Raw genomic sequence first — 15,235 nt, forward strand, 5'->3', positions numbered from 1 at the left:
ATGGACCATTATAATAGGAAAACATTATCAGCCCCATTATTAATTGGGGAAATAAAAATTAAAGGCACAGTGAAGTATTTCACAGATTAACAATACTATTTATTGGTGAGAATGTGGAGCAATAGGAATTTTTGCCCAATTCTGATAGAAATGTATGCTGGAAAATGGTAATAATTTAGTAAACTTGAAGATGTGCATACACTATAATATAGAGTTTTCACTCAGGTACATATCCTAATGAATTTTTTGCACAAGGAAACAATATTTGTTGCCATATTATTGATAAGAAAAAATTGGAACAATATCAGACTAAGTACATTGAACTATAGTTTATGGTTATCCAATGGATTGGTTACTCTATAGCAGTAAAAATGAATGAAATACAGGTATTCAGATCAACATGGATCAATCTAAAAATGTAATATTGCACCACCAAAAAGAAATTTCAGACTTTATAATTATATAATGGGCAAAACCCAGCAAGTTTAAATAATAATGTGAGTTTCATAAATTTGTGATAAATGTATGAAGAAAAGCAAGGACTGTTGTTGGGTGGAGGAACACAGGGACTTTATGAATTACTCATAATTTAATTTTTTACCTGCTTGATGGATTCATGGGTGTTCGTTTTAAAACATGCATTTCTTTGCATACATACTTTAGAATATATGATACTTTTGCAATAAAACTGAGGGCCCAGGAGATGTTGGTTTGGGTTCATTCTGAAAACTTCAGCCATAATCTAGAGAAAATGTTATCAATAAATGGAAAAATGTCTCTTAAAAATATATATATTTTATTGATTTTTTACAGAGGGTAAGGGAAAGGGATAGAGAGTTAGAAACATCAGTGAGAGAGAAACATCAATCAGCTGCCTCCTGCACACTCCCTACTGGGTAAACCTGGGACCCTTGAGTCCTCAGGCCAACACTTTATCTATTGAGCCAAACCGGTTAGGGTGGAAAATGTCGCTTACCTACTGTTTTACTGACGCTGCACTAATAAGCAGGACAGTGTGAATGTAGATGAGGAAACTAATACCTCACAATGAAACAGAGAAGAGAAACTTAAGGTATTTATTAAATGGCATTTTAGTAATTACCTTAACATCTGTTTACCATGCTAAAATCAGCCCAATTAAGTCTGGAGTCCTGTCCCAAAATTTAAATATATGGAGTGTGAGCTAAAGGAGATTCCATTTTCTACTGTAAGGTTACATTGTACAGACTATCAATGTATGTCCACTCTATAACTCTCGCTTGAGATATACCTGTTTTAATTTTATTGGTGATATTAAAATAGTGGTTGCATTAAATAAATTCCCATAAAAGATTAAAGAAAAAAAAAGAAAGGTAATTCATGTGTCTGTTAAACACACATGACATGATTTTACGTTTTTTAATCCTTTAGATTAGTCAAATAAGTTAACAATGATAGTAATCTAGCATTATTTTAAAATTTTTGAGTATGAAGAGGCTATGAATTATTCCATTATTTAATCCTTTTATAACAGCAAGTTTATGTGCATCCAAACATTTGAAGACATTTAAATAGTTTAACTTTGAAGTAATGAAAATGGAGAATAATTATTCAACATTGTTTTCCTGGTTACACTTTATATGATTGACATTTAAATTCATTAGTCAGCCTTTTGTACGATAAACATCCTTCCCCCAATGCTTTAACTTTTCTGAGTGTGTTTTTGTTTTCAATATTTAAATTGTTTTTGTTGCATTAAAAACTGCAGAAACAGATCTTAACAGCATGTGGCCAGAGCAAGCAGGGTGTCACGATGTATGCTGTTTGAAAAACGAACTTGAAGCTATGTTAGAAATGATTTTATCCCTCTGCGTGTTTCTTCTTGAGGTAATTGGGGCATTGAAGTTACATAACTTAAAAGTTTGTCCTTAAATGGTAAAGTCAAGACTAAAATTTGGGCCAAGTTCTAGAGCATCATTTCTTCTCTACCATTCTGCCTTAATGAGGTAACTCGTTACAATACAAACACACCGTTTAATCAGTGGAGAGATCATTTTAACCCCTATGAGATGCATGTTTATACCTCAGTACTCTCATAACTCATATCTAAGAAAACAGCAATACTCAGTGAGTCATATTCAGTTTATTTTCTACTCCATGTTCCCTACATATGATAATATTTTGTCTACTTTACTGGACTCGAGCCAATGTTTCCTTTTCTACCTTAACAGCTTTAGAATAACAACATGCACAGCTTTTTACAGGTATCAGAGACTCTGCTGGGTGTCACAGGGCATTCTTTCACTTGCTCTTCACATCATTAGGAAGAAGGTGAAGTTCAGAGAGTTTAGGTGACTTTCCCAAGGTCACACAGCAACTGAGAAGCAGAGCCAGGATTCTAACCTAGTTCTTTCTAACTCCAACATGATAAACTGTCCTCAGCATGAAAGAAGCAGTTGAATCAGTAAGGAATTTACAGGTTTTTTCTTCCTTTTTAAAAAGTTTTATTTATTTTTCATTTTATTTTATTTTATTTTTTTCTTCAACTGAAAAGCATCAAGGAATGCTGGTCTAGATTTTCATAGTGTAATGGTGAGAAAGTCACCTGGAACAGAAATAGAACTTCTATAATAGTTCCGAAACTGCTGTCACGAATATTTCGGTAGGATGTTAGCCTCTATATGTGTACATATTGGTTCATTTGCTTTTTGAACTTTGTCATTTGTCTTAGTTATTTTTTTTGGTCTTAGTTATTAAGCTCGTTTGCATTTCTTTCCTGCTTTCCATCTTTGGTCACATTTTGTTGAGTTCATGGCTCCCGTAACACTTGGTGCTTTCACCCTGGGGTCTACTCCATTCCCACGGCGTTTACACAGATACCAGAGCTGTTCCTCCCAGGACTAACTGCGGTTTATATGATGCTTAAGATCATTGAGAACGTGAAGTTTGAGTATCATGATTGCAATGTCCCTGAACAATATTTAGGAGCTTCTTACTGTGACTTCTTTAATAGTGGAACACCCAAAGTCGCATGTCTTTGAGAAAATAAAGAAAATCATAAAACTGGCTACATGATATTGGGAAACCGTATTGAGTATGCTGTGAGAAATACGGTGTTGGTTTTAATGAGCATATATCAATTCAGTGTGAGCTGTTGAAGTTGGTTAGTGTTACAGGTATATCACAAACTGAAAAAGTTTGAGGAGTTTAATACGTAAGACGAGAATGGTCTGTGGGACAGAGATGGGGGCTGTCTGAGGTTCCTGTCCAGTCTATTGCTCACTTTTCACTTGTCTTTATGGCCTGGTGCTCGGTCATAAAGGAAGTGAAGTTGATCCATGCAGCAGAGATGGTCTAACGAAGGTGCATTTCAGTAGGCACCAAGCACTCAACTAGAGCCTTGGTTCTTTTAGCACCGACAGGTGTGAACATCGGCTAAGGAAACGGGGCTAAAATCGTGCCAAATATATTCATGACAGCAGCTTGGAGAAAAGAGACGGGTGGTTATTTTAAGGGGTGATTTTATTATTAAGTCTCTTTACTAGGATTAAACCTGGCATCGAACATTGAATTATACTATGGTATTTGCGAAATAAAAGATTTAGAAGTGTTCCCTGGCCGGTGTGCTTGGTTGAAGCAGTATTCCATGGACTGAGGGGTCACAGGTTTGATTCCTGGTTGGCACATACCCAGGTTGCAGGTTTGATCCCTGGTCAGGTATGTGCAGGAGGCAGCCAATTGATGTGTCTCATATCGATGGTTCTCTCTCCCTGTCCCTTCTTCCCTCTTTAAATCCAATAATTTATTTTTTAAAAAAGATCTAGAAGCCTGTAATTTTATCACCAAAGAGTTTACTCCTGTGAAGATGCAGTGTTTTTGCCAGGTTAGTAACCTCCATGTGAATGGAATGGGTGTGTATGAATCTATTTAATTTCCTGCAATAGAGGAGCTTGATATAATGCAGTTGAATTCTGTGTGGATAATTTTTATTTTTTTTAATGTTCTACCCTATTAAGGTTTCCTTCAGACTACATAAATTAGAGTTTTAGACCATCATCAAAATATTACAGGTTTGCTTTATTTTAACATGTTTATCTTCAGAAATCATATCCACATTACTTAAAATCCATTAGTGGCCTCTAACGTACCCGTCATAGAAAGCATGCAACATGTAGGGTCCTGTGATTTGGGAGCTCACTCTTTGTAAGGGAGAGTGAAGTTCTTCCAAATTGAAGTTCTAAAAATTAAGTTTCTCAGTAATAAGTCTTGAGAAAAAAAGTTAGGATTAAGGAAAAGATGAAAACTTGCAAATGCTTTCAAATCTGAGCTCGTGTTACAGAGGTTTATAGAATGTTGTACTTTGTTAGGGCTCATTTTGGTTTCCTCGTTGGGGTTTTTTAGTTGGTCTTTGATTAATGAAACGAGATCCTTTATTTTTAACTGACAAGTTTATTCTGGGGAGGTGAGAACAAAGGCTTAACATAAATGCTATGGTGTGGTGTACTATAAAAATTTCCAGGTCATTTGAAGGAATATGTATCTAAATTAAGGAATACTTTTAGTAGTTTACTTGAAAAGGTAGCACATTACGGTAATGAGTCTGTTGCTTAAAAGAACCAGACTGCTCTGGCCGGGTAGCTTGGTTGGTTGGAGTGTCATCCCGTTATGCCAAGGTTGTGGGTTTGATCCCTGGTTGGGGCACCCTGGGGAAGCAGCCAATGACTGCACAAATAAGTGGGACGACAAATCGGTGTTTCTCTCAAATCAATCAAGAAAAAACAGGAGGGGAGGTAAGAGATCAACCGAAGGACTTGTATGCATGCATGTAAGCATAACCAATGGACACAAGACACTGGTGTGGAGGGAGGGAAGGGTATGTGCCGTGGGAGTGTGGGGGTGTTAGGGGAGGCCGGGAGAAGGTCAATGGGGAAAAAAGGGACACATGCACTTTGTAATACTTTAAACAATAAAAGAAAATTTAAAAAAATGGACCATTTTTCTTCAGAGCAAAACAAACATACTATGATTCTCTGATTTGTATTGTTTCAAGTTTTCCTGAAAGGAGTAAAAGGTATTGTTTTACTGCCTCAGCTTTTCTCTTACATTTATGTGTGTTCTGGACGCTATGGGAGCGAAAGACAGTGACAAAGATGGGCCAGAAGACAATGGGTTTCGAGACAAACTGTTCCTCCGAGAGACAGAAGTGTCTTTGTGCATCCTGTGTCCCTTCATTCCCGCTCACACCCACGGGCTGGAAAAATACACGTAACGTATGTCATTCTGTGGCAAAATGCAGTTAGCTTGGCAGAAGTAATTTATTTCAGATCCCTGTGGTTTTCAGGCATCTTTAAAATAAATATATTATAGAGATCAGACTTGAACAGTTTGATCAAAGTGTGGCACAAAACAGTATAAATACACGCAGTATGTAAACTTTTAAATATTTCCAGAAAGTGCCTTTTCTAGAAAATACTAGAACATTTTGGATGCTCTGAACAGGTGGATAATGGTTGATTTGTGGTCACAAACACCATTTCTCCAAAATAGAATCCACTTAAGAATCACTTTTGAGAAGTGATAGTACTTCATAAATGCCACAGATGGAGAGAAACGACAACATGCAAAACTAGCTAATGAGAACGGCTCACTTACGTTGAGTTCTTGTTACGGTCTGGACTCTAATTGCTCTTTACTTATATTATCTCCCTTATTTTCACAACAGCCCTGTGAAAATGGTACAGTCATTATCACATTTTCAGGGATGGACGCCAAAGGTTAGAAATGACAATAGCCAGTGAGAGTGAGGCAGGCTTCTTGCTTTGATGATGGGACAGGAGCTCAGCAGCCCATGATGGGAGGGTAGAGGAATCCAGAGAAGGACAGTTCATTCAAAACAGAACAAAACACGGCCTCCAGGAAGCTGTGGGGGGTATGAGGAAGCTGAGTGCCCCGATTATATGCTGCTTTCATCCATAAAATAATGTTGATTTTAGTATTGGCACCCTCTTACTTAATCTTTCCTTGAAACGATGAAGCATCATTCTCTGCTGAGAAAAATCACTCGAATGGCAGTTTCAGTCAACTACATTAATAAACCCTATAAATTGTCATTTTGATGCATTGCATCAGGTTATCACATTTATCTTCCTAATTCTCTTTTTATGAAGACACAGTCTTGCTAGAATTTGTGTTTAATGGATTTATAATGTCCTTCTACTATGAAAATTCTATTTTTCCATACTCAGTTGGTTGCTCACTGGACTCTGCTTCTCTAAAGCAAAAGCAGATACACATAATAATGTATTTGATCCCTATGGAGATAGTTTTCTCTAACTATCTCATCCTGCCTGTTTCCTTCACCATAAAGTAAATTGGTAGTTACCTTTGGGGATTTTCAGCATATATGGGGTATTGTTTAGAGTGGAAGTTTAAGGGAAGGAAAGAGAAGGGAAAAAATGAATGAGAAAATAAAGCACCACACAGAACAGAAGGCAAATGACAATATTCCAAGTTAGAGGCCAAATATAATATCCAACTTGAATAAAACAAACTAATCATTATCTTTGTGGATAAGGAAAAACCAATGTAAATGAGTATTTTATATCAATTTGATTTTATATTTGCTTAACTTCATTATTAATTTGAAGTCCTAATTTTTTATCAGCTGACTGCTTTGTAGGTGAGAAATGGAAGCTGGAGAGTTAGAGAAATGTGGCTTCTTAACCCTGGCTTGAAAAATGCAGTAATTGTGACTGGAAAAGTAACCTAACTTCCGTTTTCGGTCCACACAATGATGGTAATCCTTACAACAGATGACCTCAGGAGTTATTGGTGAAGCTCTGAGTGCAGTGCCTGTCAGATTGGTACTAAAATTGTAGCTATTGCTACATATAAACAAAAAAATGGATTAAGTATAGATGATGTATATGGAATGATTTGGGAGCACATATTAAAGAGTTGATAAGTACTCTTTTTATATGAAAAAACTTGAAGTATCATAAGGTAAATTGGGTCTGGATGCTTGATGATGGTAATGAAGATGGTGGTGGTGGTGATGGTAATAACTGATGATGGTGGAGAGATCATGATGGTGGTGGTGGTGGTGTTGGTGATGGCGAAGATGGTGGTAGTGATGATGGTAATGATGGTTGTGTTGGTATTAGTGGTGATGGTGGTAGTGGTGATGGTAGTGATAATGATGGTGGTAATGGTGGTGGTGGTGGTGAGGGTGTTGGTGATGGTGTTGGTGATGGTGGTGGTAGTGGTGATGGTGGTGATAATGGGGTGTTGGTGAAGGTGGTGATGGTAATAACTGTGATGATGGTGTAGAGATCATGATGGTGGTGGTGGTGGTGTTGGTGATGGTGAAGATGGTGGTAGTGATGATGGTAATGATGGTTGTGTTGGTATTAGTGGTGATGGTGGTGGTGATGATGGTGGTAGTGGTGATGGTAGTGATAATGATGGTGGTAATGGTGGTGGTGGTGGTGGTGGTGGTGGTGAGGGTGTTGGTGATGGTGTTGGTGATGGTGGTGGTAGTGGTGATGGTGGTGATAATGGGGTGTTGGTGAAGGTGGTGATGGTAATAACTGTGATGATGGTGTAGAGATCATGATGGTGGTGGTGGTGGTGTTGGTGATGGTGAAGATGGTGGTAGTGATGATGGTAATGATGGTTGTGTTGGTGGTAGTGGTGATGGTGGTGATGATGATGGTGGTAATGGTGGTGGTGGTGGTGAGGGTGGTAGTGATGGTGGTGGTAGTGGTGATGGTGATAATGGGGTGTTGGTGAAGGTGGTGATGGTGATAATGGTTAAGATGGTGATGATGATGGTTGCTTTCCCTCTTTCCACACAGAATGTCCCCCCAGACCTCTCCATCTGCACCTTTGTGCTGGAACAGTCCCTCTCTGTCCGGGCCCTACAGGAGATGCTGGCGAACACGATGGAGAAGTCAGAAGGGGCAAGTATTTAATTTATGTATTTATATATGCAGTATTTTTTATAGATGCAGTATTTTAAAGAACCTGGCCACTATATGAATGATTTATTTCACAGATATTGGAGATTTTGTTTTTGCTGAAATAAGTCAATGCCTTTTACTTATGATTTCCTTAAGGTTGACTTTCATCTTGATCTAGCAGATCTGTGATGTCTTTAAGAACTTAAAAAAAAATCGATTTTCAAGATGATCCATATCTTTTAACCTCATTCTTATATCTTTGGTTTAAAACAGTATCTTTCTTTGAGCATTTGTGTGTTTCTTCTATCTTCAGAGCTCTTATTATTTTAATTTGTCATTAATCTTCTTAAAACATTATTCTTTATTGTTGAAAGTATTACATATGTTTCCCTTCCCCCCCCCCATTGACCCTCTTGTCAATAATCTTTATTTCATTTTCAAAAATATCTATCAATGTACTTTGCTCTAAGCTTCTTTATGGCCAGTAAAATTTCATGGCTCTCATATATTTTAAGCAATGAAATTATGGTGATGCAGCTTTAGTTGACTGTAGTTTGCAGTTAGTCATTTTCTTTTGCAAATTGAAATTCTTATTCTGTCTCCTAGTGCAGAAATGTTCTTTTAAAGCTTATTTGGTAATTTAAATTACTTTCCATGCTGTGGGTTACTATAACTAATGTCTGGGTACTACCCAATCTTAGTCAATTCTTTAAGGTTTAGAATTAAGCAGGAGGCTGAATGGTCAAACTTTTGGGTTTTGTTTTTGTGTGTGCTATAATTACCGCAGGGCGTGGTTTAATAAACTACGCTATTTCCAGGCAAGGAACTGAACATTTCTTTTGGCTATTATTTGTCTATGTGTTGCCTTTGTTGTTAATCATTGTTCAGGTTTTGATAAGTGAAGAGATTTAAAAATGATAGTACACTGTTCAGAAAATGAGCGATCAATTATGAAGTAAGGTATTTCCACTAGCCTACTTTAAAAATTTTTAGTATCATACAGTTTAGGATTTTTATTGGTTTGTGCATTAATTGTAAATTAATTTAAAATTTTATAGTATACTACTAAGTATGGAAGAGATGCTTATTTTTATGATTTTTAAGTGATTTTTATTTTATGTTAGATTAAAAGCTTATTTTATTAAATGTACAGTTAAATTTTCCAAGTTTAGTTTTGGTTACAACAAAATCTGAAATTACTATATTAAATTATATACAGTTTAAAAATGTTTCCTATTCTTTAACACAAAGCTTTTGGAGTAGGCTTAAATTGTAGAGGAGTAAAAATATTTTTCAATTTGACTAGTTTGTTTCTACCTGTAGTAACCCCTCCTGATTTTTAAACATTATTCATGTATCTCAGCTTTGAAATTGAAGTCTATCTTTACGAAGAAAAAAAAAATCAGTTTTCTTTTGCATGAGCATCTAGGAAAGTACATTGTCATTTCACTTGTCTTTGTAGATACCAACTTACGACTACATTGCCATAAATTTAATTTTGATATTGCTAAGCAGCTGTTTCTCAATTTGAATTTTTGAAAATATGTATTATACCCCCAGAGTCCTGGAGTTGAACTAGGCAAGCTCTTAAATTTCCTGTGTATATATGAAGTTTTGGAAATACTGTTTTAAAATTTATGCTTTAAAAATATTTATTAGTAAGACTTTCTGGACCGCACTCCCCAAAATAATTTTATTTAGCTGAGTCTTATTTTGAGTTGCAATCCATCTAGAAAGTTTCTGTCAGAGAGAAGGTGGTAATTTATGTGATGGGTGGAATACCATTTTATAAAGCCCAACATAGCTACCATGAGACACCAATTAGAACATACTAGTAAAAATGGAGAGGAACCTGCTACGGGAAGGCATGTACCCACTGAGCTGACTCTCACTTTTAGACCACTAACTGTTAGGGGGAAACCACCGTCAGATAACTCAAAGGGGTACTCTATTTTGGGCAAAGAAAGGTTCTCTCTCAGATGCAGAGTTTTGATTATACCCAGAAATGGTATTCAGAATATTTCACCATTAGTTTGGCACAAGCATCAGTTAATGAGAGTGGACCCCAGTCAGCCACGATGTTGGAGGCAAGGTCCTTGAGAGGTTCTAGGGTGGTCTGATTTAGAAAGGCCTGGGGTGGGCAGGGGGAGGGACACTGGAGACTTGGAGCCAAGACTGTTTCCCTACAACAACCATCTTTTAAAAATACGTTTTTTATTGATTTTTAGAGAGAGGAAGGGAGAAGTAGAGAGAGATAGAAACATCGATGAGAGAGAAACATTGATCGTCTGCCTCCTGCACACCCCTGCTGAGACGTGAGCCCGCAATCCCCAGCGTGTGCCCTGACCAGGAATCCAACCACTGACCTCTTGGTGCATGGGTCAGTGCTTAACCACTGAGCAATACTGGCCAGGCTACAACAGCCATCTTAATTATTCAAGTGCAAATGGTTAAATAGCAGGTCTGATTACAGTTGACCAGTGGATGCTGCTGGCCCTTGTCACAATCCTGTCTCTGGACTCCATAGGTATCCGTGTCCTTAGTCCTGAAGCCTCTTAAGTCACTAGCCTCTCCTTGGAATTCATTACGGGAATCTATAGCATGTCCTTCATCATGCAAGTTGTCATCTCCAGCTTGGTAAATTATGTTTTACTTCATTTGAATACTTACAGGAGTGAGAGGTAGGCTCAACTCTTCTAGACCTGAAAGCTGGATTATCTGGTAGGCTCTGGAGCCAGCAAGCAGTGGAACAGGGCGGAATCGGGTCCATGGGTTCTAACGTCTGTGCTTTTTAAGCTCTTCGTTATGAGTGTCCAGTAAAGGGAGCAGAGCAGTGTCACTATTGCCACAGAGGGAGAGGAGGACGAGGTCACAGGCAAGTGGCCTGAGAGGTCAAAGGAGAGCAGGAGAGGACAGTCAGAAGCCGCCCGAATTAGTTTCATGGCTGCTGTTACAAGTACCACCAACTTGGTGGCCGAAAACACCGTCAGTGTATTTAGCTCACAGTTCTTGAGCTCAGAAATCTAAGTCCGCCTCCCTGGGCAGGACTGCGTTCCTCACGGGCCCTCGGGAGACCTGGCTCCTGGCCTTTTCTAGGTGACATGCTTGGCTGGGCCCTGCCCCATCCTGAAAGCCAGCAGCACGCGATCTGTAACATACTCATTGGTTCTGGGAATTGGGACCTGAGCGGCTTTGGGTGCCATTAAATTACACCGTGGAAGTACAGAGTTCCAGTGAGAGGCTATTGACAAAATCAAATAGAAATCAGAGAAGTTGAGTTAGGGACTGAGAGTGTACATGATTTGACAGGAGCCTGGTTTTCCTGTAAACCAATCAATATTAAGTTCAGTTTATCATATATATATGGTTCATAGATTCCCATACATTTTGCATTTGAAAGAGTTTATTCCCTGAAGAGTTTTTAGTATTTATTGGTAGTTCCAAATGTAGATCTTAATATTTCTATTCCACCCTATTCTTGTGTTTGGCACATGTCCAGCGGTACCACATCTAAAAGACTGCTGTGCCCAGCTGGCGTGGCTCAGTGATTGAGTGTCAACCTATGAACCAGGAGGTCATGGTTCGATTCCCAGTTGGGGCACATGCCCAGATTGCAAGCTCAGTCCCCAGTAGGGGGTGTGCAGGAGGCAGCTGATGGATGATTCTCTCTCACTGATGTTTCTATCTCTCTCTCTCCCCCTTCCTCTCTGAAATCAATAAAGTAATATATTTAAAGACTGTTCAAGCTCTTGGGCAGACAAGCCATGGATCCAGAATTAAAAGAGCTAATGATGTAGCCACCTGGCTGAGTTGATATTGATTTTTTCCATTTGTTTTCTCTTCATGACCGTGAATTGGGCAGTGTGGAGGGTAGAAAGCTTGACAAACCTTGCTTGGGGTTTATGTAAATAGACTGTGTCCTGTAGGTTATTAAAAGTAGGTCTCAGGTGGCTGGGAGAACGACTCACTGGAGGAGTGAGGTTTACTTAACCACTTGGTGTTATTCATCCAGTTTCAAATATGTCACCGCTCTGCACACCAGTCTCCATTAACATACAGAATTAAACATTTGGGATGTAAAACTGTGATTACACTTTTCAATACTGTTGGGACAGTGGATGTCTGCCTCTGAAGAGACCAGACCAAAGACCAAAAGGGCTACGATTTAGTGAAGAAAAATGATACCACACTCACGGTTTTTACTTGTGCTGCAACAGAATGCCTGCCTGGGACATGGCAGACTCCAATCAGTCAATCAATCGATGGATCACAATCATTCAGTCTTTGATTAATGGTACTGTTAAAAGTAATTAGTGTCGCCTGGCAGGTGTGGCTCAGTGTTTGAGCTTCATCCCATACACCAAAAGGTTGCTGCTTGGATTCCGGTCAGGGCACATGTCCAGGTTTTAGGCTCCACCCCCAGTAGGGGGCGTGCAGGAGGCAGCCGATCAATGCTTCTCATCATTGATGTTTCTATAGCTCTCTCCCTCTCCCTTCCTCTATGAAAGCAATAAAAACATTTAAAAAAAAAAAAAAAACACCCCCGAAACAAAAACGGCTTTTCTTCTTAACGAAAAAAAAAAAAAGAGAGAAAAAGGTAATTAGTGCCTACCATGCATACAGTATAAAAATATACTTAAATTCCAGTTTAAATCCCAGAACCATTTCAGTGTTTTTCTCTCATAACAGGAATATTGGAGAGGACAAATGGAAACTACCTTCCTCATAACCTCCTTTCCCTGACGATAACCCCCGCTAGAAGAGTGTTTGTGTCCATCTAGAGCAGTGGTTCTCAACCTTCCCAATGCCGCGACCCTTTATACCGTTCCTCATGTTGTGGTGACCCCCAGCCATAACATTATTTTCGTTGCTACTTCATAACTGTAATTTTGCTACTGTTATGAATCGTAATGTAAATATCTGTGTTTTCCGATGGTCTTAGGCGACCTCTGTGAAAGGGTTGTTCAACCCCCAAAGGGGTCGCGACCCACAGGTTGAGAACCGCTGATCTAGAGCCTTATACATAAACATAGTTTTACGCCATGGCATCATGTTATAGACTGTTGTACCAACTTTCACAACGTACTCATTTTTGGCTTAAAAAAATAAGGACACGAAGTCCAGAGGACAAGAGTCCGGGGTAATGGATGAGACTCTGCTCCGACTTTCTTCAGCCCTCCCCTCTGTCCTCCCTGCTGTTGGCTTGGTTCTTAGTCTCGCTTCCCTCATGGTTACAACGTGGCTGCTGCAGTTCCAGGGATGACACCCCAATTGAAAATGATCTGGAGGCACAAAAAGAGCTGGCTGGCTTATTTTTGTTTTTGGGAGTAAGGAACTTTCCCCCAAATTTCCCTGGTAGACGTCTCCTCCTGCCCACGGTCACTTACTCATGCCTGCATTGCTTACTGGCCTGGGAAAATGGGCCACCACACTGACACAGAGCTTGGGGAGGGAGAGGACAGGGCACCTCTACAAAACCAGGTTCTCTTTTTAGAAGAAGAAAGATGGTTATGTGTGTAAATGAATGCTGGATAATTTCTAATATCTTTTGCAGCAATACCAAGCAGACACGGAAGTGACATCCTTATGCCTTAATGAAATATTTATTCGGATTTGAGATCCTCCAGGTTCTTGTGCCACACTAGGTCCAGGAAGTGCCATCCTTATCTAGGAGGAGCCATCAGAGTCTGTGCTCAGTGTCTCCATGGCTGGGACACGGGAAACCTGGGTCCCTACTTCACCCAACTGATGGATGCAGCTTTCATCCCAAAGAGGGGTGTTGAGCTGCTGTCGTGAATTCTGGGCTGGAGACACCGAGGTACAGAAGAATGCATTCTTGCTCTTGAGGAACTTAGCAATTTAATAGTGAACAGAAAAGGTAAATAAATCACTGCAATGGGAGTGAAACATGCTTTGATGGTGGTTCAATGAGAGTACAGAGGAGGGCGCTCTAAATAATTGCTCTTCCAATGCCTAGTTACTTACTTCCCCTCCACAAAGGCATACATCCCATCCCAATGCCTGATGTCCTCAACAGTTCAAAACCGTGAGAAGCTAAGGGATTAGTCCATTTATGCTGTGGATAATATGATGTCACTAGCTATTTATATTGAAACTGCAATTCCCAACTATCCATTGTGACGACTTTCTATTTTGGGAGCTGGGTTCTGTTCACCCCGCTGTGCAGGAGATCCGGATAAGCTGGGTGTTGTTTTGGGAATGGCGCTAAATGCTAATAAATTAGTACACTTACTAACCCGACAGGGTCGCTAGCATCTTGTCCAAACCTCCGTATGTAACCATCTACTTGTCCTTCATGTGTGAAACGGGGGCTGAGATTTAAAAGGTGAATGCGATTATGGCCCCCTACAGGGCTTATCGCTAAAATACTCCGAGCAGCACTATTTATCTACCACTTAGAAGGTGGACATTTGTCTGGAGTTGAAATCTCCACCTTCTATTTTACTCTCTTCCTGTCTCTAGAAAGATGACTTCCTGCTCTGAAGCTACGGATCTGATGTATTTCTGTGTATTGGAGTGTTGTGTTTTCCAGAGAATCAGCATCAAATTCAATAAGGAAGCCAATTTAATCAACATGTAATTTGATCACCTGGCGCAGTTACACCTGTTTTAGATTATGAATCTTGAAATGGATAGATTATTTTATTTGAGTCGTATCATTCAATTTAGACATCTTCCTCATATTTTTTTGTGTTTAAAATGAAGCAATATTTTTAAGTATAAATAGTTGATAGCAAATGAATCAGATGGTAAATTTATGTGAGAAACTATTCCTGAATGTACCAGTGATATAAAGATACTCATTTATCGAGTCAGCCACCTTTAATTTTGATTCTCTTAAAGTTCAAACTTTATTTTCTTAAAACATTCTAGTCCAGTGGTCGGCAAACTCACTAGTCAACAGAGCCAAATATCAACAGTACAACGATTGAAATTTCTTTTGAGAGCCAAATTTTTTAAACTTAAACTTCTAATGCCACTTCTTCAAAATAGACTCGCCCAGGCCGTGGTATTTTGTGGAAGAGCCACACTCAAGGGGCCAAAGAGCCACATGTGGCTCGTGAGCCGCATTTTGCCGACCACGGTTCTAGTCTGATCTGAGAACGTACTTCCGTCTCTCAGCCATCTCTATCAAGTGGTGCCTCCCCAACCAGCACTGTTTCCTACCATGCACCTATACCTCCGACAGGTGTTTATTTTTATTCTTTACCAGACCGCCCGTCCCCTTAGTGTGTCCACCCACGAGGGCAGGACTAGGAGTGTGCTCTCACACC

General features: G+C 39.3%; 1 protein-coding gene across 1 annotated transcript in view; it reads left to right on the forward strand.

Annotated features, from left to right (window-relative positions):
* RYR2 (ryanodine receptor 2) overlaps positions 1 to 15,235 on the forward strand; it is a 198,038-nt gene that overhangs the window by 22,355 nt on the left and 160,448 nt on the right. Inside the window, exon 3 of the mRNA XM_054713161.1 lies at positions 7,836 to 7,944. Coding sequence (XP_054569136.1) covers positions 7,836 to 7,944 — 109 coding nt within the window. The remainder of the gene's footprint in view (positions 1 to 7,835; positions 7,945 to 15,235) is intronic.

The sequence above is a fragment of the Eptesicus fuscus genome, chromosome 24 (genome assembly GCF_027574615.1).
Source record: "Eptesicus fuscus isolate TK198812 chromosome 24, DD_ASM_mEF_20220401, whole genome shotgun sequence".
In the NCBI taxonomy this organism is placed as follows: Eukaryota; Metazoa; Chordata; class Mammalia; order Chiroptera; family Vespertilionidae; genus Eptesicus; species Eptesicus fuscus.